This window comes from Papaver somniferum, chromosome 10 (genome assembly GCF_003573695.1).
Source record: "Papaver somniferum cultivar HN1 chromosome 10, ASM357369v1, whole genome shotgun sequence".
Lineage (NCBI taxonomy): Eukaryota > Viridiplantae > Streptophyta > Magnoliopsida > Ranunculales > Papaveraceae > Papaver > Papaver somniferum.
In genome coordinates, this window is record NC_039367.1 from 21,590,295 (window position 1) to 21,612,583 (window position 22,289).

Below are 22,289 nucleotides of genomic sequence, written 5' to 3' on the forward strand. Positions count from 1 at the left end.
TAGGCATTTGTATCAAGATTTGTAAGCAAGCGAGTGTTACAAGTTTTCTATTAAAAAAATTCGACAAGAACATACATTAGTTCCAGCTAACAACATACTGTCGTGTACCCGGTATCGAAATGACTCGAGTGCCCCTATCATATTCGAGTCGGTTATTAGTACTTAGCTTACTGTAGTTCCTTTTATCATTTGTAAGGGTACTAAATAGTACTTGTCTTTACTCTTAACCTAGCTATATAAGGCTAATGGTCTGTAATGGAAACGCTATCGAATTATTAATGAATCCAAGTAGAATTTCTTCTTCGTGTAGGCTGTGTTCTTTGAACCAGTAGGCTCTTACCGTGAGGTTTGAGAATAAACCCTATCTATCTTTACCAATTTATGATCCAAATCTTGTCATCGTACTCAGGTACATGACAATTGGTATCTAGAGCTATTTCGATCCATACCCTAATCATGGATGCAGAAATGGATTTAGAGGAAAAGTGGGTGCAAATGAATGGAAAATTGGTACCAATAATCAAGTTAGAGAGGTTAGCAAGAGATGATTTAGATGGATGCATAAAGTGGTATAAGTTTTGGATGGAAAGAATTAACTCTCCATCTCAAAATTCTTGCCTTCGGAGATGGTCAAAAAATATGGACAAGGCGTTGAAGAGATTGAAATCGATCCAGTTTATTAGATATACTTCTCCATCTCTTCCACCTCCTTTCAGGGTGAAAGAAATTTCTACAGATATTTGTGACTCTTCCGTTGAGTTGATTCCTTCTTACTTCTTTGAAGAAATGGTTGATTCAACAAATAGTTTGAGTTCTCAAGCTGAAGAAGTTTCAACTGTGGTTAACTCAATTCCTTCCGCTGTCAACGAAGAGGAAGTTTCTCTCAATTTATGGTCAAATGGATTCAAAATCTGGGAAGTAAATCAGTTCACGAATGAACTACTGGTGAGAAATTGCGTCAAATTTTTTTCAGAACACCGGGAATATGTTGACTTTTTGAACGAATTATTATTTCTCCACAGCAAAATTTTAGGTATGGCTTATATCCACTTCAAACTTGATGATTCTCGTTTGTTATTTGATCGTGGAAAGTATTTTGGAACGTTGATTCTTAGCTCTGGGTTTAAATCAGATTATGGGTTTCTAGATTCGATCATTCATGTATTTGCTAAAGATACTGAGATTCGAAATGATAGTAAAATGTTTGTTAAAATGCCTAAGAGAGAATCTGGGAGTTTGAGCAGTGACAGAGATGATTTTGTCTTACAACTTCATCAAGATAAGATGTTTGTTAAAACATTTCCGTTGGATACTGTGTGTTTTGAGTACAAATTTTTTTTCAACCACACATTGCACACTAGGAAATCTTCTCAGGGTTGTTTATGGTCTGCTGATAAAGTATTTGATCGTGGAAAAGAGTTCCAACTTCTCAAGGGGTTATTTTCTTTTAACTGTGAATCTGAAGACTATTTAGATGCCATTACTTCTTCTGTGATTGTTATTCTTGGGTACTGTTTCGATTTGCTGTTAGAGTATTCAAATATGACTTTGTTTGTTCAAAATGGTGATAGCTATGATGATAGCCAGATGTTTCATAACAGGCCTCAACAAAGCAATGTTCCCTGAACTACTTTGATATTTCAAGGGCCAAGGCAAGGTAACCACACTGAAAAATTTGTTCATGTGCTTGTTAGTGAGCATGGGTTTGAATCATATTCTTCCTTTTGTGCTTCGATTTTCTTGGTGTCTGTTACAACTGGTGATCGTGGTCGGTTGTTTTCAGAATCATCACAAGGACATAGTACAACACTGCCTACTTATTTGTCTGCGTGGACGCTCATGTGTGAGATTAAGAATGTTAGTTGTTTCATCAAATGCTTGAGATGTGGGAAGAGGAAAATTTTATTTTCCAGCTGAAGTATGTTTTGCCTAATGCGATGTCGATTCGTCAGTTTGAGGCTTTTGGTGTTGGTTGTATTCATAAAGAAGATTTTAACCCAGCAACTGCATGTTCTAACCAAGTGATTAAAGTCTTGACTTCAGCTAGTGATCGGAAATTTTCTTGTCATATACCACTGTGGAGTTTGACTTGTGGTGCAGGCAATGTGGTTTTTCCTTCTGCTGCAGTGATTTTCTATGGGTTATTAATGCTTATAGCTGCTAGACGAGGAGCTGATGTTCTACTTGGTGAGTGGTTGGGGGTTTGTGGTGTTTCACATGGGCATACAATTATGCTACCATAACCTTTCCAGGAGTTTCCCCTGTTGAAGCTCATTTTATCAGTTCCCAGAAGTGTGAGAGTTTTTTCACAATCCTCGAGAATCAGTTACTTCTTACCTACACCTAATATCTATAGCAGTGGTATGATGCCAGGGGGAATTCTAATGGGAACTCCAATCTTAGTCACGGAGTTTCAGATTCTAAAAATGTTATTGTGGATGGGGTACTTACGGAGGAAATTCTGATTGGTTCCATCTGGTTTGTGGAGTATAGCTAGTTATGATGTTTTCAATTGGGTTTTTATTGCGCTAGCTGGAGCACCTGGTACTATTTGTTGTGGTCGCTGGTTATTTGATAGAGGAAAAATGCGTAAATCCATATCAGGGGATTTTCGTTTGAGGAGTTTTTCTGGTGCGGATGACAGTATGTTGCAGATTCAAGTTAGTTTATTTGCTGCTACAAGGGTCCTTTATGATGAATTGTTGAAGATTGGTGTTGTTTCCCATGAACATACAGATGTAGCACAATCTGTTTTCCTTGAATTTAAACTCATATTTATGCTTCCTTTGCGGATTTTCACAATTGTAAGAATGTTTGTTTATCCTTTGAGCCGCGACTGTTCAGGTACTTCACAAGATAAAGGAATTCTCTATGTTGGACCATTACAGGTCAAAGAAAAAATGAGTATGAAATTTCTGAAATATAATCAGATTGGTAATTACACCTTGGATAATGCTCGTCGATGCTTGCCTGGTTGCAGTCAGTTGTTAGGTTTCTTATTTCGAAACAAAGTACGTTACCGAGGAGTGTAATTCTGTGAATGGGCATCAGAAATCACACTTACTCCCACAAGGATTGATGGAGTTGTTTTAGATGTTTGGATTAGTTGTTTATCATGCAGTGGCAGTTGGTTGTTGGTGGTGGAGAAAGATGAACTACTTCAGTTGGATATTTTATTGGTGATAACCAACAGCTCTTGGCGCAACTGAATATCTCTACAACTATTGGCAGCACAGTACAAGGGACAAAGAGGTCATCAACTCACATGCTTGCAACTATACTAGATACGATTGTATGGTCACTGAGAAATCTATTCTGCTTGCAACTCACATGTACTCTAGTTTTGATGATAAAAGCGGGCAGACCTACAACAGTCAGCTAAGTTCACTGGTTGATCTTGAGGCAGTAACTACCATCAGGTGTGCGCAAATGCAGTCCGCAAGGGAGTGGGCAAAATGGTAGGTGGACTTCTGAACCTAGTGTTGGAGTGTTTAGGTACATGACACATACGAGCAAGGATTTTGTTACCATTATAATGTCGTGGGAAGCTGACAAGAATAAAACTAGTTTGAAGGCCGTGGACGCTTCCACACAAATCTCAGGGAACACAACCACTGCGTGTTTGGGATTGGGAAGATATTTTAACCCTAATACTAAAAGACTACACATGCTTTTTCTTTTTTTTGACTTAAAAGGGTTAACTTCATCGACAAAAATCACAAAAATCACAGGAGAAGAAACGCATGGGAGAGTCCAAGGGAAGTCAAAGGCCAACGAAAACAACAAAGAAAATTCCTTTTCGCACAAGAGAATCACGAACAGGAACGTAGAACAAACAAACTTCTTACTACAGGAGAAATTAAAGTCAGACCAACTGATAGGGCATTGCTCGGTCGAACTCACAAGTGTTGCTATATCAAGCTTGTTGTCAAATTTATTTTATTAAAACTATATTTTGATTTCTAGTCTATAATTAGTCAAGTCTCGGATTAGGATAGAAGTATAAACTTGAGAATGGGACATCACCGCATTCTATCGTTTGAAGGTAAAGATCAACTGAAGTTTTTGGAGAACTTCTTCAACAAGAGGTAAGTGAAGACTGAACCACCTATTTCTCAATTTATATTCATATTTGTATATGTGAGACTATGTCGCATGGCTAATTAAACTATTGCAAGCATATCAAGAATTTCGAGTCAAGTTTATCTTGGTAGTAATATCGTTCTCGAAATATATATGACTAAGCGTAATGAACATTTGTTCATACTTGATGAATTTCGGTTAAGAACAATTCATTGTTCATGATCTAAATTGTGATTCAAGATTATCATTCTAAAATAGCCTTGAATAGTGATGTGTGTCATTGATGGTATTTGGGAATGTTTCAAATTGATTTAGAGAGAAACATAGAACTACTGTAAATCTGGACACAAAACAGTATACATACCAGTTTCACACATTGGAAAAATTGTTATAGGTCTGGAGCCGTAGTACATGTACTCAGTACACATACTGGAGTAGCTATAGTTAGGCAACGATTTTTTGGTACGCATACCCGGTATCCATACCATAAAAAGTTTGTTGCTCGTGAACCAGGAATGGTGCGCATACCAAGTATCCATACCGTAAAGAAACTATTGGTTTTGAAACCAAAGTGGTATCCATACCCAGTAGCAAACCGGAAAAGTTCTGTGAGTTCCTGAACTCAATTTTGTTTTAAAGGTACACATACCCGGCACATGTACCATGACAAAAACAGTCACGAACAAGGTAGAGTACACGTACCTGGTACACCGACTTTCCCTGTAGAATATTTTCAGATGCACAAAATATATTTTTGTGAGATAATTGACATTTGAATAAATCTCTAAAAACACTATATAGACATGATTGATCACATTATAACCTATGGTTGTTAATAAGCACTTAGATGCTATATTTTATATCCATATTTATATTAGCTAAGACTCGATATTTTGACTAATAACATAATTTTAGTGCTTTTGTAGAAATTACAAGTGGATTCGATCCTCAGATAAAAAATGGCTAAATAGAAGCAGTATGGCGTTTGGGGCATATATGTTACTCCCTGTGTCAAGAAGACGAAGCTTAATGGACAGTGGGCCACCAAGTTAACCATTTAAACTAGCCCACCCACACATACATTTCACGGCCAGAAGGTGGTGATGTTTTGAGAACAGACGGGGACCTGAGCAGCTGCCGTCACCACCATTTCCAATGGTGCGAAGATTAATTTGTTGACGAGAAAACAGGGCAAGGAAGGAGTTGGAGACTTCAGATGAATTGGAAAACCAATCAACATCAAGGTTAAAGATGTCCCTGGATTTAATAGCATCTATTGTTCTAATGGCTGAAATTCGACAATGGGTTTTGTTCTTGCTGTCCTGATTTTGAGAAATTGATTAATTGAATCAATTAGGTGAAGAAAGGCGTGAATGAGGATGGTTTGTTGTGGACTGAAATGGGTCTAATTTGATCTCAAATGATTTGAGATGCAGTCAATTGAATGAAGGCTTGAGTAGTTGAATTGACGGTGTATGAACCTGATTGCAGCAGCGGTTATTCTTTAAGTAACTACAATAGGTATGGCAGGTCCGTTGCAGGCAGCATTTTTGTATAGGAAAGAACAACAGCAATGGCAGCTGTTGGTACTGAATTTAAGGGATTTCTGGTGGTTGTTTTTGAGAGATTGAGAATGGATACTAGATGATGCTGCTACTGCAATTAATTGCTCGAATGAATGGCATGAAGTTTTATTGTTTTAGGGTCCTGGTATGCTTGGGAAATTCGTGGTCTTGTGAATTCGAAATTGCAGGTGCAACTAAGATATAAGAGGAGCTTCATACAACCAGCTGGAGGCTACCTCTGTACGTACTGAAGTTGCACTGCAGTTGCTCGCAGAATTGCCTGAAAGAAGAATTTAGAAATAGAAAGTGGTGATGTGGTGCTCACTGGTTGCATTCGATGGAGGCCATTAGCTGACGCAGTAGATGATGTAGGAGTTGTGTTAACTGAACTCGTTCTGTTGTGTATGCCGGTGTTGGTTCGAATGAAGATGGATTTGGCCTGAAATGATCTTGATGCGGTCGTGGTTAATGGAAATGGCTACAACAATGCGGTTGTTTGGAGATATTTGTGGTTGTTGATGCGAACGGAGAAGAAGGCTTGTTTACTGTGATGGAGCTGCACTATGGAGTCGTTGTTGCTTACTCGACTGTACGTACAACAATGATATTTAGGAGTTCGATTCATTGAAGCATATGGACTGAATAAGAAGAACTGATGGGGGAAACAATGGAATTACGATGGTCGTGAATTGTGGCCGACAGTGCAGCTGGAGTTCGTACCTTGTGTATCGATGAAGCAAACAAAAGAGTTGTTGTTGCCCGCTGAATGGAGAGTTGGACGTGACTGAGAAGGTGGCAGTAGCGAGAATGGAGATGACATCGAACTGCCGATACTCTAATGGCAGATGGCTGCAGAAGAAGAAATTTGTGTTGATGAACGAGAACAAAGGGAGTTGGTTTATCTGTCTTGAGCTTGGCAGTAAGGAATAAGGATGCAGGATTGGTTAGACAACAGTTTGAGGAACAAAGGGTTTATATGAAAGTTCTCGATGGAGAAATAGTCACAGCAACAGGGGATGAAGAAACGGAGACCTGGCCGGACGATGAAGGAAATTCGATGGGGTGTTGCGCAGTTGATGGATATCAGTCGATGGCAGGCAAATAATTGCCGTGTACACAGCCAAGTTGGTGGCGCTGTTAACATGGTGAAGTTGGAGGTTAAGAAGAGCTTTTGATTCCAGGGACGTTTAGAAAGAAATGGAAGTTTTTGCTCGATTTGATTTGGGTTTGGCAGAGACTACACATGGAGCTGTTGCCGGTGAATTATAACTGCAGTTGAGAGAAGATCGGAGTTGTACTGCTGGTGATGATGGCGATAGTTTGGATTATTGATGCTGTAGCCGGACTTGGATTATTGATGTGTTGGTTGGATGATATGCTGGTTTGTTGTGGGCTGAATATGGAAAGTGGTGTCGAGGCCAGAGTTCAGGAAATCAGTGCGATATTGGACTGGGCCTAAGCATTTTACTATGTCTTAGTCAGATTTGTTTGCAAGACTATAAGAAGAAGGAAAATTTGCTATTTGGTCCTAAGTCCATATAGTTATTTATAGTAGGGTCCCCAGAATTTTCTTTTGTCCGAAGGTCCAAAATTAATTAAAACATGGAAATGGTCATAATACCCTCGACTACCAAACATGTGTGTCTACATGCTCATTATATTGAGTACATATCTGCTACATTGTTTACAAATTCGAGTACATATCTGCTACACTGCTTACATAATTTGAGTACATATCTACTACACTGCTTACATAATTTGGGTACATATCTGCTACACTGCTTGCAGGTTAAATTTCATTATTTGCGTAAGTTCATCACTTACTTTAGTTGTTTTTTACAATATAATTCATCAGTACATATATGATGTACTTAAAAGAAACGGGTTAAAATGAAATTTTTCACTACATATATGTAAAAATTCATATACTACAAAAAACAGGATCTCTCTAGTGCTCCACTCCCATTGGACCACGTCCTCCCAAAGCGCCAACACTCTTCTTAACAGTAGACATATTGAACCTGTAAATGTGACCAAAATGTAACAATTAAAACACAACAACAATCCATATATGAATAATAGATAAAAATGAACAGTACAAGTAATATGACAAACATCAAAATTAATATTACCTAACGATGGTTCAATTTTATTTTGGTATTCCATATATGCATTGCCAAAATCATAAGAATTAACTGACTAAAATCTATGTATAAAACAGATTCAAAAAGCAGTTTTTCAATATTTAATATATGTACTGTTATTTCACTATATAAAACAACTCCATGGAAGAAAAAAATAACAGAATCGAGATAGTCTTATTTCAGTATCGCATATATGTACTTGTGGATGAAACAACAACAAGTGATAAAACTAAGAATAAAACATAATCAAAAGCAGTTCGTATAAGTATGCCACATATGTACTGCTGATTCATGAACTAAAAAACAACTACATGCAATGAATCTATCAAAAAAACATAATCGAGATAATCTTATTTGAGTATCGAAGATATGTACTTATGGATCAAACAACAAGTGATAAAACTAAGAATAAAATAGAATCAAAAGTAGTTTGTATTAGTATGCAACATATGTATTGATGGATAATACCCCTGAAACAACAAATAAGTATGATTTTGAGAAAATAAAGAACGGAAATAACAAGAAAATCAAATTGAGAGTTCAAATAAGTTAAAACCATCGTAATCTAACCAAAAAATCGAATAATTACGATCAAGAAAAACAATACGTCATATACATATTGATGTTTAATACACAAGCAAAAGCTGAAACCAAACATATAGAAGCATTGTAAACACAGAAAAATCGGTACGTCATATACGTACTGATGGTTAATACACAAAACCAAACTAAAACCAAACCAAAAGCCACCAAAATGAAACTAAAATACCAGATCTACAAACGAAACGAACGTAAAACATGATTTTATAACTAAATCTGGACTATTTCCATCAAAACCCACCAATACATCATATACGTATTGATGATTAATACACAAAAGCAAACTAAAAACAAACCAAAGACCAACAAAATGGGATTAAAACATCAGATCTACTAATGAAATGAACATAAAACATGACTTTCTATCGAGATCTGAAGGATTTTTACCAAAATTGAAGTAAAAAATTAACGAATCAAGCATGAAGATCGTAAACACAAAAAAAACGAATTCAATTCCTCTTTTCGGAACCCTAAAATCTGAATTTTGAATTTTTCTCCATGAAATTAAGAGATTTGGATCTCAGATTAAGATAAAATCAAGAATAAACTTAAAATAATTAAAGATCAATATAGGTAAATCAACTTACAAGATACCTCAGGATATCTTCATAGCCGGAGCTCTTCACCAAAGCACATATGAGAAAATGAAGAAGAAAAAGAATAGATCGAGAAAATGAAGAAAAAATGGATTTGGTTACTGCTTTTATATACTTAAGGGTGTTTTCGGTATTTAAAAATACGTCCTCATATGTTCAACACGTGTACAGGACCAGGGGATAAAGTTTTAGGTCCAATTTTGTTGTTTTCTTTTTATTATGGACCTCCAATTACTGGGCTTTAGTGGGTGGACCTGCCACTAACTAAGACCATTGTAATAGTACCTATTGGTAAATCCTACTAAGAAGAAAAGGAACACAGAGAAGAAGAGGGAGACCGGTTTTGGGGGTTGCGGCTACAGAGCCAAAACCAGAGGAGAAAGGAGGCGGCTACACTGTCGTTTGGTGAGAATTTTGAAGCGGACAAACAAGGAGAGAAGAAGAGGATCGATGCCGGTGATACGGTTTAATTATCTTTCTCTTGTTATTATTTTTGATGGGTTTTGAGAAACCCATAATCATGTCTTGCTAGAATTTTATAACTAGGGTTTGTGTTGAAACCACTCTTGAGCATTAGACCACTTTGATTGGAAACACATATGGTTTTGAGGCTATTTTGATTTGAATAAATTAATTTCATGATCTTATTTATTGATTAATTGAAATATGGGTTGTCGCTTCACCGGTTTTGTATAACCTTTGTGCATAATTGTTAGAATCGAAAATATATCTGTCTACTTATTTGATATTCCATGCTTGGGTTAAATCCTTTGATTGGGTATACTTAGAATAGCCAGGTATTATTTGAGGACCTAAATTTAGATTCGTATAACCTTCTCGCTAACGCAATTTGATGGTTCATGCTTTGGTTTAGTCTTTTGATGTGCCATGCTTAGAGTGTCCTAGTGATATTTACGACTCTAATAAATATAATAGGTGATGTTGATAGAACGGACGATAAATAAATATTCATGAATTATGTTTCATTTCAGTAATTGAATGGAAATAGTGGTGGATACTATAAACCCTGGTTACCGACTCTCCCATTGGATTTTTTTTATTAGTTTAGTTTAATTTTATTATTTCGTTTTACATTTCTCATTCTAAAAAAAAAAAAACATTTCTGGTGGGTTCATTGGAGATATTGATTAGTATATCTCCACCGCTCCTTGTGGGTTCGACCCGTACTTGTCTCTGTCTACTAGTTAGACACCATGCGATTGCGGTATTATATATCTAGGCAATCCCGAAAGCTTATCAATTTTTGGCGCCGCTGCCGGGGAGTGGTTGCAAAATACTCTCTAATTGATATCTTTTTGTACATAATTTTATTTTGTTTTTCTTTTAGATTTCTTTTGGTTCTTTTTATGCATTTTATTTGATTTTTTTTAGGTACCTTAGCCTGAAGTGTTGTGGGCGAAAGTATGCACTCGCAAGACTTTTGCAAGAACCACTCGGAAGATCCATTAGAGGTTTGCTTAGCTCATTTTGGGTATGATTTTGATGATGATAGTGTTATTTGTGAAGTCAATGCCTTATTAGACTCCACACCACTGCTAGACACTAATAAATGGAAGCCCAAACTAGAACCTCTAGTTCATCCCGAGTCTCGACTAGTTTCATCAGTCGAGAAAGCTCCGACCTTGACCCATAAACCATTGTCAGACCTATCTAGTTCTTATTTTTCACATAATGAAACTATTCTAGATGATATTGGGTCTGCGAGTCGTGATATTATTTCTCAATTGAGCCCCTGTTCAACGAGTAAATTTGAACCAATATCTGCCGAGCAAGTTATTTCTTTGGACTTAGAACCTGATTTAAGGATTTCAACAACTGTTCAATTCTTTAAGCAATCATTACTAATTATCTGCGAATCTGATTTACTTTACAGTACCACATATGGCTGGGTAGGTTCGAATAAGATTGAATTTAGTTTCTGCTTTCTGGGTATTAATCATTCTTGCTGCAGGTTCATGTTTTCGACTGACCAGATTAGTTGGTTGATCCTCAACTTTTTAGGCTGTACATATATGATTGCCAGCTTACTTTGAGGTACTAACCTCACCTTGTTTGAGAACGTGCTACTGGTAAAAAGGGAGACAAATACCTTTCGCTTCATGGGAGTCAACCCATCAGATTTGTTCCCTTCACTCTATCTTTTATATTTATTTGTTTAGTTTTTGCATATTTTATTTTAGAATTTCCCACCTAAATTTCTAATTGGATGACTCAATTACATTGAGGACAATGTAATATTTAAGTGTGGGGGAGTGGCACTGTTGTTGGGAATTTTGAATTAATTTTTTTTTTATATTACGACCAGCTGTGTAGCGGGTCTAAAAAAAAAGATGATCAGCAGTGTAGCGGGTCTTAAAAAAATTATTATCATTATAACTTTTAGGGTTATGACCAGTTGTGTAGCGGGTCTTATGTATGGTATTTATCATGACCAGCTGTGTAGCGGGTATTTTGTAGGGTATTTTTTTATGACCAGTTGTGTAGCGGGTATAATTCTCTCTTATGATGTGACCAGCTGTTTAGCGGGTCAATTTTTTGTTTTGTTCTAGGACTAGCAAAATATAAGTGTGGGGGTATTGATAAGCACGTAGATGCTATATTTTATGTCCATACTTATATTAGTTAAGACTCGATATTTTGACTAATAACACAATTTTAGTGCTGTTGTAGAAATTACAAGTGAATTCGATCCTCGGATCAAAAATGGCTAAATAGAAGCAGTATGGCGTTTGCCGCATATATGTTACTCCCTGTGTCAAGAAGACAAAACTTAATGGACTGTGGGCCACCAAGTTAACCAGTTAAGCTAGCCCACCCACACATACATTTCACGGCCAGAAGGTGGTGATGTTTTGAGAACAGAACGGGGACCTGAGCAGCTGCCTTCACCACCATTTCCAATGGTGCGTAGATTAATTTGTTGACGAGAAAACAGGGCAAGGAATGAGTTGGAGACTTCAGATGAATTGGAAAACCAATCAACATCAAGGTTAAAGATGTCCCTGGATTTAATATCATCTATTGTTCTAATGGCTGAAATTCGACAATGGGTTTTGTTCTTGCTGTCCTGATTTTGAGAAATTGATTCATTGAATCAATTAGGTGAAGAAAGGCGTGAATGAGGATGGTTTGTTGTGGACTGAAATGGGTCTAATTTGATCTCAAATGATTTGAGATGCAGTCAATTGAATGAAGGCTTGAGTAGTTGAATTGACGGTGAATGAACCTGATTGTAGCAGCGGCTATTCTTTAAGTAACTACAATGGGTATGGCAGGTCCGTTGCAGGCAGCATTTTTGTACAGGAAAGAACAACAGCAATGGCAGCTGTTGGTACTGAATTTAAGGGATTTCTGGTGGTTGTTTTTGAGAGATTGAGAATGGATACTAGATGATGCTGCTACTGCAATTAATTGCTCGAATGAATGGCATGAAGTTTTATTGTTTTAGAGTCCTGGTATGCTTGGGAAATTCGTGGTCTTGTGAATTCGAAATTGCAGGTGCAACTAAGATATAAGAGGAGCTTCATACAACCAGCTGGAGGCTACCTCTGGACGTACTGAAGTTGCACTGCAGTTGCTCGCAGAATTGCCTGAAAGAAAAATTTAGAAATAGAAAGTGGTGATGTGGTGCTCACTGGTTGCATTCGATGGAGGCCATTAGATGACGCAGTAGATGATGGAGGAGTTTGAACTCGTTCTGTTGTGTATGCGGTGTTGGTTCGAATGAAGATGGATTTGGCCTGAAATGATCTTGATGCGATCGTGGTTAATGGAAATGGCTACAGCAATGCGGTTGTTTGGAGAGACTTGTGGCTGTTGATGCGAACGGAGAAGAAGGCTTGTTTACTGTGATGGAGCTCCACTATGGAGTCGTTGTTGCTTACTCGACTGTACGTACAACAATGATATTTAGGAGTTCGATTCATTGAAGCATATGGAATGAATAAGAAGAACTGATGGGGGAAACAATGTAATTACTATGGTCGTGAATTGTGGCCGACAGTGCAGCTGGAGTTCGTACCTTGTGTGTCGATGAAGCAAACAAAAGAGTTGTTGTCGCCCGCTGAATGGAGAGTTGGACGTGACTGAGAAGGTGGCAGTAGCGAGAATGGAGATGGCATCGAACTGCCGATACTCTAATGGCAGATGGATGCAGAAGAAGAAATCTGTGTTGATGAACGAGAACAAAGGGAGTTGGTTTATCTGTCTTGAGCTTGGCAGTAAGGATGCAGGATTGGTTAGACAACAGTTGAGGAACAAAGGGTTTATATGAAAGTTTTCGATGGAGAAATAGTCACAGCAACAGGGGATGAAGAAACGGAGACCTGGCCGGACGATGAAGGAAATTCGATGGAGTGTTGCGCAGTTGATGGATATCAGTCGATGGCAGGCAAATAATTGTCGTGTACACAGCCAAGTTGGTGGCGCTATTAACATGGTGAAGTTGGAGGTTAAGAAGAGCTTTTGATTCCAGGGACGTTTAAAAAGAAATGGAAGTTTTTGCTCGATTTGATTTGGGTTTGGCAGAGACTACACATGGAGCTGTTGCCGGTGAATTATAACTGGAGTTGAGAGAAGATCGGAGTTGTACTGCTGGTGATGATGACGATAGTTTGGATTATCGATGCTGTAGCCGGACTTGGATTATTGATGTGTTGGTTGGATGATATGCTGGTTTGCTGTGGGCTGAATATGGAAAGTGGTGTCGAGGCCAGAGTGCAGTAAATCAGTGCGATATTGGACTGGGCCTAAGAATTTTACTATGTCTTAATCAGATTTGTTTGCAAGACTATAAGGAGAAAAGGAACACAGAAAAGAAGAGGGAGACCGGTTTTGGGGGTTGCGGCTACAGAGCCAAAACCAGAGGAGAAAGGAGGCGGCTACACTGTCGTTTGGTGAGAATTTTGGTGCCGACAAAACAAGGAGAAAAGAAGAGGGTCGATTGCCGGTGATGACGGTGATACGGTTTAGTTATATTTTTCTTGTTATTATTTTTGATGGGTTTTGAGAAATCCATAATCATGTCTTGCTAGAACTTTATAACTAGGGTTTGTGTTGAAACCACTCTTGAGCATTAGACCACTTTGATTGGAAACACATATGATTTTGAGGCTATTTTGATTTGAATAAATTAATTTCATGATCTTATTTATTGTTTAATTGAAATATGGGTTGTCGCTTCACCGGTTTTGTATAACCTTTGTGCATAATTGTTAGAATCGAAAATATATCTGTCTACTTATTTGATATTCCATGCTTGGGTTAAATCCTTTGATTGGGTATGCTTAGAATAGCCAGGTATTATTTGAGGACCTAAATTTAGTTTCGTATAACCTTCTCGCTAACGCAATTTGATGGTTCATGCTTTGGTTTAGTCTTTTGATGTGCCATGCTTACGGTGTCCTAGTGATATTTGCGACTCTAATAAATATAATAGGTGATGTTGATAGAACGGAAGATAAATAAATATTTATGAATTATGTTTCATTTCAGTAATTGAATAGAAATAGTGGTGGATACTATAAACCCTGGTTACCGACTCTCCCATTGGATTTCTTTTATTAGTTTAGTTTAATTTTATTATTTCGTTTTACATTTCTCATTCTAAAAAAAAAAAAACATTTCTGGTGGGTTCATTAGAGATATTGATTAGAGTATCTCCACCGCTCCCTGTGGGTTCGACCCATACTTGCCTCTGTCTACTAGTTAGACACCATGCGATTGCGGTATTATTATATAGGGTATTCTCATATCCTATCAGTTGTGATTCAATCTTAAAGTCTTAAGTGTTATATGAAAATGATTAAGCTTATGGTTCGATCGGCTAGTCTTGGCTAACCGTCCATGAACAGTGTCTTTATATACGGTTCGGTTACGGTTCATCCTAACCAGAGTGTATATTTTGGTATGTTAATCTAATTTGAAAGATTCATCTAACTGTGGATATTGTTTTCTTGGTTCCAACTTCCAAATCTATTTTAGCTTAAACCTAAAACAACTTATACTTAAGTCTATATGAGGGAGAACCTCGAGCAACTAGGATTTTTAAATCCCTAACACTATTCTTGTATGTCCTAGTTGTAAACTAGAGTCGTCATCTCCCCCAAACCCTTTCTAGTGTTTATCAACCAAAAAGACTTCACCTAAGGATTCGTGAAGACATGTCCAACTATCTTTATCTTTATATTTCGAGTATCCTGAGCTTGTTTTGATTGTTGAGATGCTCACTCGAACAAGATAGATAGAAATCGTAAAGTTCTCTGCATCTCAAACTTTGTGATTCCACAGGTTTTATACTTGTGAGGTGAATAAGAATCTAGGAGGGAGTCATAAGTTCCGGAATTTTAGGTTTGATAGACTTTATCTGTTGCAATCGGTTTCGTGTCTCCCCTTGATCTACGATCAAAAAGGAAATCACATATATGCTTATCTGCGGGAGGCAGATTGGTTTAAAGTCTTCAATTGGTTTGAATCAACTTTTAGGATATAAAGGACGTCAGCTAAGGGAATCAAATGGGGAGGAGTCCTGCTGTGATTCAAGAGGCGTAAGGAGCATGACTGTAACTGAATTGCTGTGAGGGTTTAATTTCCGTCTCAACTACATTCCAGTCCGAAGTTATTTGTAGTAGGCTAGATTTTGTAGCATTTTAATACAGTTTGGTGTTCAATCTGGACTAGGTCCCACGTTTTTTTTGCATTTGCGGTTTCCTCGTTAACAAAATTTATGGTGTATGTGTTATTTCTTTCTCACATTATATTGTTTATCTTTATAATTGAAATTTCACAGTTGTGCGTAAATCAATCAAAGTATATGCATACATCTTTGTTTGTTGGATACGACTTGATTGATTCCTGGATATTTATCTTTGGAATAGTCCAAGAACTCTCACACGTAAATCAGGTTCATAGACTAGTCTCTGTAAATTTTCTGATTGTGGGATAAAGAGATATAACTATGATTATTATTCCTTAATTGAGATTCATTAACTTGAACTCTCGGAATTGTATTTAGGTTTTTTCCATACATGTTTACTAAGAAAAAGTTGGTGGTGTATTTTGGTACCCCTGCATTTTCACCAAAAAGCTAACACACAAAACTAATACTTTTTTTTTGCTTGGGGTTCTAAGGCCTCTACCTAAGCTTTCCTGACAAATTTCCTTCATACTTTCACAACTTAACCTTACAAGTTCTCGTTGAGTCCTCTTCAATGTATTTCTTTGAGAGGAAGATGACCAGTTCTCCTCCCGAATTCACCATCAGAACAATATTCTCCTCAATACAATTTTCAATCAACACTTTATCTTCCATGTTCTTTGATAGCATTTGAGGGAGCTAGAAGATTTAGATGCAATTTTAAGCAGGTGTAAGACTCCACTCTTCTCTCAATTTCCTTCCACCAAACCCACCTTGTTGATGAAGTCACTTTACACAATAAAAGGATTCATTTTAGGTGATTGTTTCTTTTTGAGGGAAAAATTCTTCTTGCTTTAACTAAGGTCCAATCACCCTCTGAAGAACCTTTATTCCCATCACCTTTATCATTAATGAATTATAAGTTTATCCATTTGTTACTTTATCATTCTTTGCATCACTACCCACTGAACCATTCTTACAACTATTCACTTGAGTATTACCTTCTATTAGAGCACTGCTCGGTCAAACTCGCAAGCATTGCTATCTCAAGCTTGTTTGTCAATGTTAGTGATCAAACTATAAGTGTTGATTTCTAGTCTACTTATAGCGATGTCTCGGACTAGGATAGATTGTTTAGTTGAGCATTAGACTTCACGGTGTTCATCATTTGAAGACGAAGAACTACTAAAGAGAGCTTGTGGAACTTCATCAACAAAAGGTATGTGGAGACTGAAACTCATTTATCACTTGGAAAGTCTATTTCTACTTTATCTCCTATATTGAGCCAAAAATCGTATTGTTATATAGTATTCGATTATGCACATTTGAGATTTCGGGCTGAGTTTAACTCGCTTACATATTTCTCGAAATATGTGTTAGTAAGCTTTCGCTTCGACCAAGTTCATCTTATATTCTTGACGAAAGTCAAAAGATGATCATGTGAAAATTGCCGAGTAACATATTATATGGTTTGTGTGATACAATCATTTGGTGTAGACTTGGAATGTTTCGTAATGATTATTTCAATAAATTAAAAATTGCTTTGATACTAATAGTTCATGAAAACAGCTATTGTCATCCTCTAAGAATGTTTCAATGATTGAAATAGAGTTTGGAACACTTAACCATTATTGGATTATGAACATAGCATGTGTTCTTGCATATATGTAATCCATATCCGGGAACCATAGTATGCATACCCGTATCCGTACCTGTTGGTTTGTGAAAGTCAGGGAGCCTAAGTACACATACCGGTACGTGTACTGGCGTAAGGTTTGGATCCGGGAATTTCTTCTTAGTTTAAAGGTATGCGTAACCGTTCGCATACTGGCGAACCCAAACTTAGTCCGGCTACTTAAGTATGCATTCCCGTTTGTGTACTTGAGTGGTTAAAGTTCTAAAATCGGTTTGTTCATGAACTAACACATTTATATAATAAGGAATGCAATCTTTGCAAACCGTGGCTACAATGTTCATGAATTGGTTCGAGTAAATTAAACCGATTTTGCTTCAATTGTGTTCTTGCACACTTCTATGAGAATATAACAATTGAACAACTCTACAACTAGTTTCATTTGAGTCATTTGAACTAGTTGTGGTTAAGATGAATAAGGTTGACATGAAAGTGATAATATAGATAACTTTGGTTAACTACTGTTGAGCCAACCTAGTGTACACGTTTAGGTACGGTTAATCAAACCTTAATGAAGGTACATTTCATTTATGTGTAACAAGCTAAGTTCGATCTAACAGTTGAAATATATTAGCTTGAATCTAATCAGGTTTTCATCTAACGGTGAATATTGAATGCTTTGTTACCAAGGTAACTTAAATTGCAAACCATGATTTGAAAACTATATAAGGGAGAACTCTAGCAACTGGGAAACCTAATCCCTACACCTTCTCTATGATACTAGTTGCGACTAGAATCACTTCTCCTTTAACCTTAGGTTTTTCACGTAACCCTGTAGGTTAACGACTTGAAGACTTCATTGGGATTGTGAAGCCAGACCCAACTATTTTCTCTGTAGTTGCGTGTTCTGATCTTACTTCTACTATCGTGATTGAGTATTATCTTTGCTAAGATTTGCTTGAAATTTACCTCCGATAGGTAAGATTAAAAGTAGTCACAAACATCTTCGTCTCATCGTTTGTGATTCCACAATATCTTGTTTCACTTTCATACGATTAAGATTATTATGAGGTGATTGATAATACTTGGTTGTTCTTCGGGAATATAAGTCCGGTTTATCAATTGGTTCCTGTGCACCTTGATTTATCATAAGACGAAACAAAACTCATATGTTTTTTTGTGGGAGACAGGTTTATCTATTCCAATAGACTTTTCCGTGTGAGACATATTTGTTTATCAAGTCTTCTACTTTGGGTGTAGCTGATGAGTGCCAAATATTGTATATATTTATCCCTTTTTGTTGGCATTTAACTCATCTTTTGTGCATTAATTCTACATTTTATCCCATATTATGTATTTTCTTTGTTTTCAAGAATAAATATTTTTATTAATTAATTTTGCATTTTTAGGTAATAAATAAAGTTTGGATGAATAGCGGAGCGGAAAAGAGCAGAAAAGTAGTGAAAATCCGGGAGGAATTACACAAGGAAGCCACGAAGAATGTTGTGCACAAGACCAAAAGGCTAGAAGTGGGCTTGAAGAAGAAGAATTGTCCTTAAAGAAGATATGGGCTTGGCATACCCAAGGCCCAAAACCCTTACTCAAACACATTTCCACTATCCAAGCCCGTCTCGGATTTCAGCCGTCAGATCGAAGCATCTCAGCATCCTACGGTCGCTCCATCATCGCACATCAAACTCCGAAGCCCCCGCTTTACATCGCAACGCCCATCTCCATCTTGGGTCGTCCGTTTTGCTACATCCCTTCATCCGACGGTCGCTCCACGCTTACCTCCGTATCGCCGTTGGATCCACCTACCATCTTCCCATCCATCGCTCCTTGTCGCAGATCATCAAACCGCGCTATCCCCGCTTCACACCGTAGAACCCGATACCCTATACCCAAACAAACACTTCCTTTCTCCCAAAACAGTCGAGCTTCTTCCCCTTCTCCCAAAATCAGTTGCAGAACCACCACCACCTCCATACCCTGTCTCTGCAAACTGTCACTACCTCGCCTTTTCCACCACCATCACGTCCCCTTCTTCTCTAGCCATCTATTACATCAACTTCTCAACCCGAAAACCCTAGTTTAGAAGTTGATGAAATAGGTGAGGTTAGAGACAGAAATTGAAGCAGCCGAGAAGACCAGGAAGGTCAGAGGAAGCATGGGTCGAGACTACATGGAAGAAATTTCCTCGATTTGGGTGAGTATCACTAACCCTAATTTCTCTGTAATTTGGGGGTTTCTCTAGAAACCCTAATTCATGTTGGGACCGTACCAGGAGAGGATTAGAGTAGGGAAATGGGCTCAATTAGACCCATGACATTAGAAAAACAGTAAACCTAATTGTACTGTTTTATTTTGGGATTTTGGGAAAATGGGTGATAACCCTAATTTGATGTTTTGGGTATAAATAGAACTGGAGGGTGTGTGTGAGAGAATATCTCTGGGCTAGCCAGTGAACAATATTTTCAATCAATTTTCATTTTCCAATTTCTATTTTAGCAACAGTTGATTGTGTGTAACCTGTATGCATGTTGCATCTTAATTTAGTTTGTTTGATGAATGTTGTTGTTATACTCATGTCTAGTATGAGCTAATTCACTGCAACTAAGGCTCTGATGAAGCCTAGTGCACTGTTAGATGATGCATGGTTAGGATAGTTTTCCTGATGCCTGTCTTGCTTGAGCAATGGGAAGTACTCAGTGCTCTGGCATGCCTGTGATTGATTGTGCTGTCAAAAGACAGTCAATGCTAGGGGCATATCAGTGAGCAAGCTGATTTTCCTCCCATTCTAGATGTATGCATAGGATTTCCAACTCAACCTAGATTGCATTGCTTGACTAGGGCACAAGGTGGATTCAATTGCCTTAGTAACTTCACACAGTTCTGCATCTTTCTCCTTTTCTGTCACTGTTTTGCTCAATACCTTTGCCTTAGGCTGCTGCCTTTGTTTCACTATCACTGTCACCATAGTTACTGCCCTTAGCTCACTGTAAACTTTAGCTAGGAAGACTTCATCACACTCACCACTCCCTGTGGACAAACCCCTACTCATCCCTATACTATAAAACTTGGCCTTGTATACTTGCAAGTTTTGTGTGCAACCTCATTTTCACACCAAGTTTTTGGCGCCGCTGCCGGGGAGCTGGCTGCCATATTTTTGAAGTTTTCATAGCTGTTGTGGCCTTGCTGTGCTTGCAGAGTTGTCTGAGCTCATTGCTATCTTGTTCACTTGCAGGTGCTGCTGGAGCTGTGCTGTATTGTTGTTGCTGCTGTTGCTGCTGCTGTTGCTGCTGCTGCCAAGTGAAGCAACTGGGCTGCCAACTGAAGCTGCTGGGCTCTGCCTTCTACTGGTGGGCTTGTACTTCTCTGAATTGGGCTTCACCAACTTCAACTGAACTGGGCTTGCCAAGTGCTGCTGGGCTTTTTCAAAAAGTTTTTCCCAAATCACAAGACTGCGACAATTCGTCAAAGTCTGAATAGCTTTGTGCAATTAGAGGGTGAGACCTTAGCTAGATACCTGGAGAGATTCAATGAATTATTGCTCCAATGTCCCCATCATGGTTTTGAAAAATGGAGACTTGTGCAAATTTTGTATGAGGGTCTAGATGTGTCCACCCGAACAACGGTTGAGTCAATGTGTAATGGTCTATTCGTAGACAAAACTGCTGATGCGTCTTGGGACTTCTTGATTGAAGTAGCTGAAAAGACGCAACAGTGGGAATCCATCCGTGAACCCAGAAAGACTACATCCGAAGCTAAGGCTTTTAGGATTGAAGCAGATTTCGAGGGAAGAGCAAACATGGCATCGATAGTTAGGAGATTAGAAGAGTTAAAACTACATAAAAATTCAAAACCTTCCACCACTACTCTCCGAGAACATGTCGCTTCGTCTGTATGTGCCGCTTGTAACGATCCCAACCATCAATTCCAAAATTGCCCCGATTTGCTTGCAATCCAGGAATCTAGGCTTGAACAGGCACATGCCATGTTTCAAAAACAAGAGCATAACCCCTATTCACAGACCTACAATCCAGGATGGAGAAACCACCCTAACTTTTCATGGTCCAAAGGACCCACTCAGGGAGGACCATCTCAACCCAATCAGAGCTATCAAAACAATCAGGGATCTCAGAACAATCAAGGTTATCAATATCCTAGGAACCCTCAACAACAATCAAACTCTCAACAACAATCATATCCTCAACACAATACCGACAAGAGATTATCCGCCCTAGAGGAGATTTTCCAGAGTCTAGTGCAAAGTCAGAAAAGTCTTGATCAAAAGATGGGTCAAATCTGTGATTCCATAAGTGAGAGAGAAAAGGGTAAACTTCCTAGCCAACCCCAACAAAATCCAAAGAGGATATTTCAAACAGGCACAACATCCTGCACTGAAACCTCACCCGATCAAGTCCATGCCATTACCACCCTCCGAAGCGGTAAAGTCATCGAGAACAACGTGGGAGAACCTAATGAATCTGATACAAATTCCACGCTGTCTCCACAACCCCAGAAAACCAAAGAATCTGAGCAAGTTGGAAAGCCTGACAATTCTACTGCTGTGAATGTCCCTTTGCCAACTCATTCTCCTGTTGCCCCATTTCCTCAAAGATTGATCTATCAACAGAAAAGTACCCATTATAATGAGATGTTAGATCTGTTCAAGAGAGTCAAACATCAACATTCCTTTTCTTGAAGCAATTAGGCAAATCCTTGCTTATGCTAAATTCCTCAAAGACTTGTGTACTCAAAAGCGCAAGCTTAATGTGCACAAACGTGCTTTCTTAGCTGAACAGGTGAGTTCCATCATTCTGAACAAAACTCCACCCAAGTTTAGGGATCCAGGATGTCCAACAATTTCTTGCACTATAGGAGAACACACGGTCAATAAAGCGTTATTAGACCTGGGTGCAAGTGTTAACCTACTGCCATATTCTGTTTATGAGCAGTTAGGTCTTGGGGAGTTGAAGCCAACATCTATCACTCTACAACTGGCAGACCGAT

General features: G+C 38.1%; 1 protein-coding gene across 3 annotated transcripts; it reads left to right on the forward strand.

Annotated features, from left to right (window-relative positions):
- The first annotated feature begins 250 nt into the window (after window positions 1–250).
- LOC113318246 lies at window positions 251–7,444 on the forward strand. 3 transcript variants are annotated; one of them, XM_026566380.1, is made up of 2 exons: window positions 251–1,657; window positions 1,784–4,217. In XM_026566380.1, exon 1 carries the CDS (start codon window positions 457–459, stop codon window positions 1,624–1,626), a length of 1,170 nt encoding a protein of 389 aa, XP_026422165.1. In that variant the 5' UTR covers window positions 251–456; the 3' UTR covers window positions 1,627–1,657; window positions 1,784–4,217. The 3 variants fall into 3 exon arrangements, 1 of the variants encoding a protein (XP_026422165.1); XR_003344366.1 differs by adding an exon at window positions 4,999–7,444 and having other exon boundaries at window positions 252–4,088; XR_003344365.1 differs by adding an exon at window positions 5,010–7,444 and having other exon boundaries at window positions 252–4,088.
- Window positions 7,445–22,289: the final 14,845 nt, after the last annotated feature.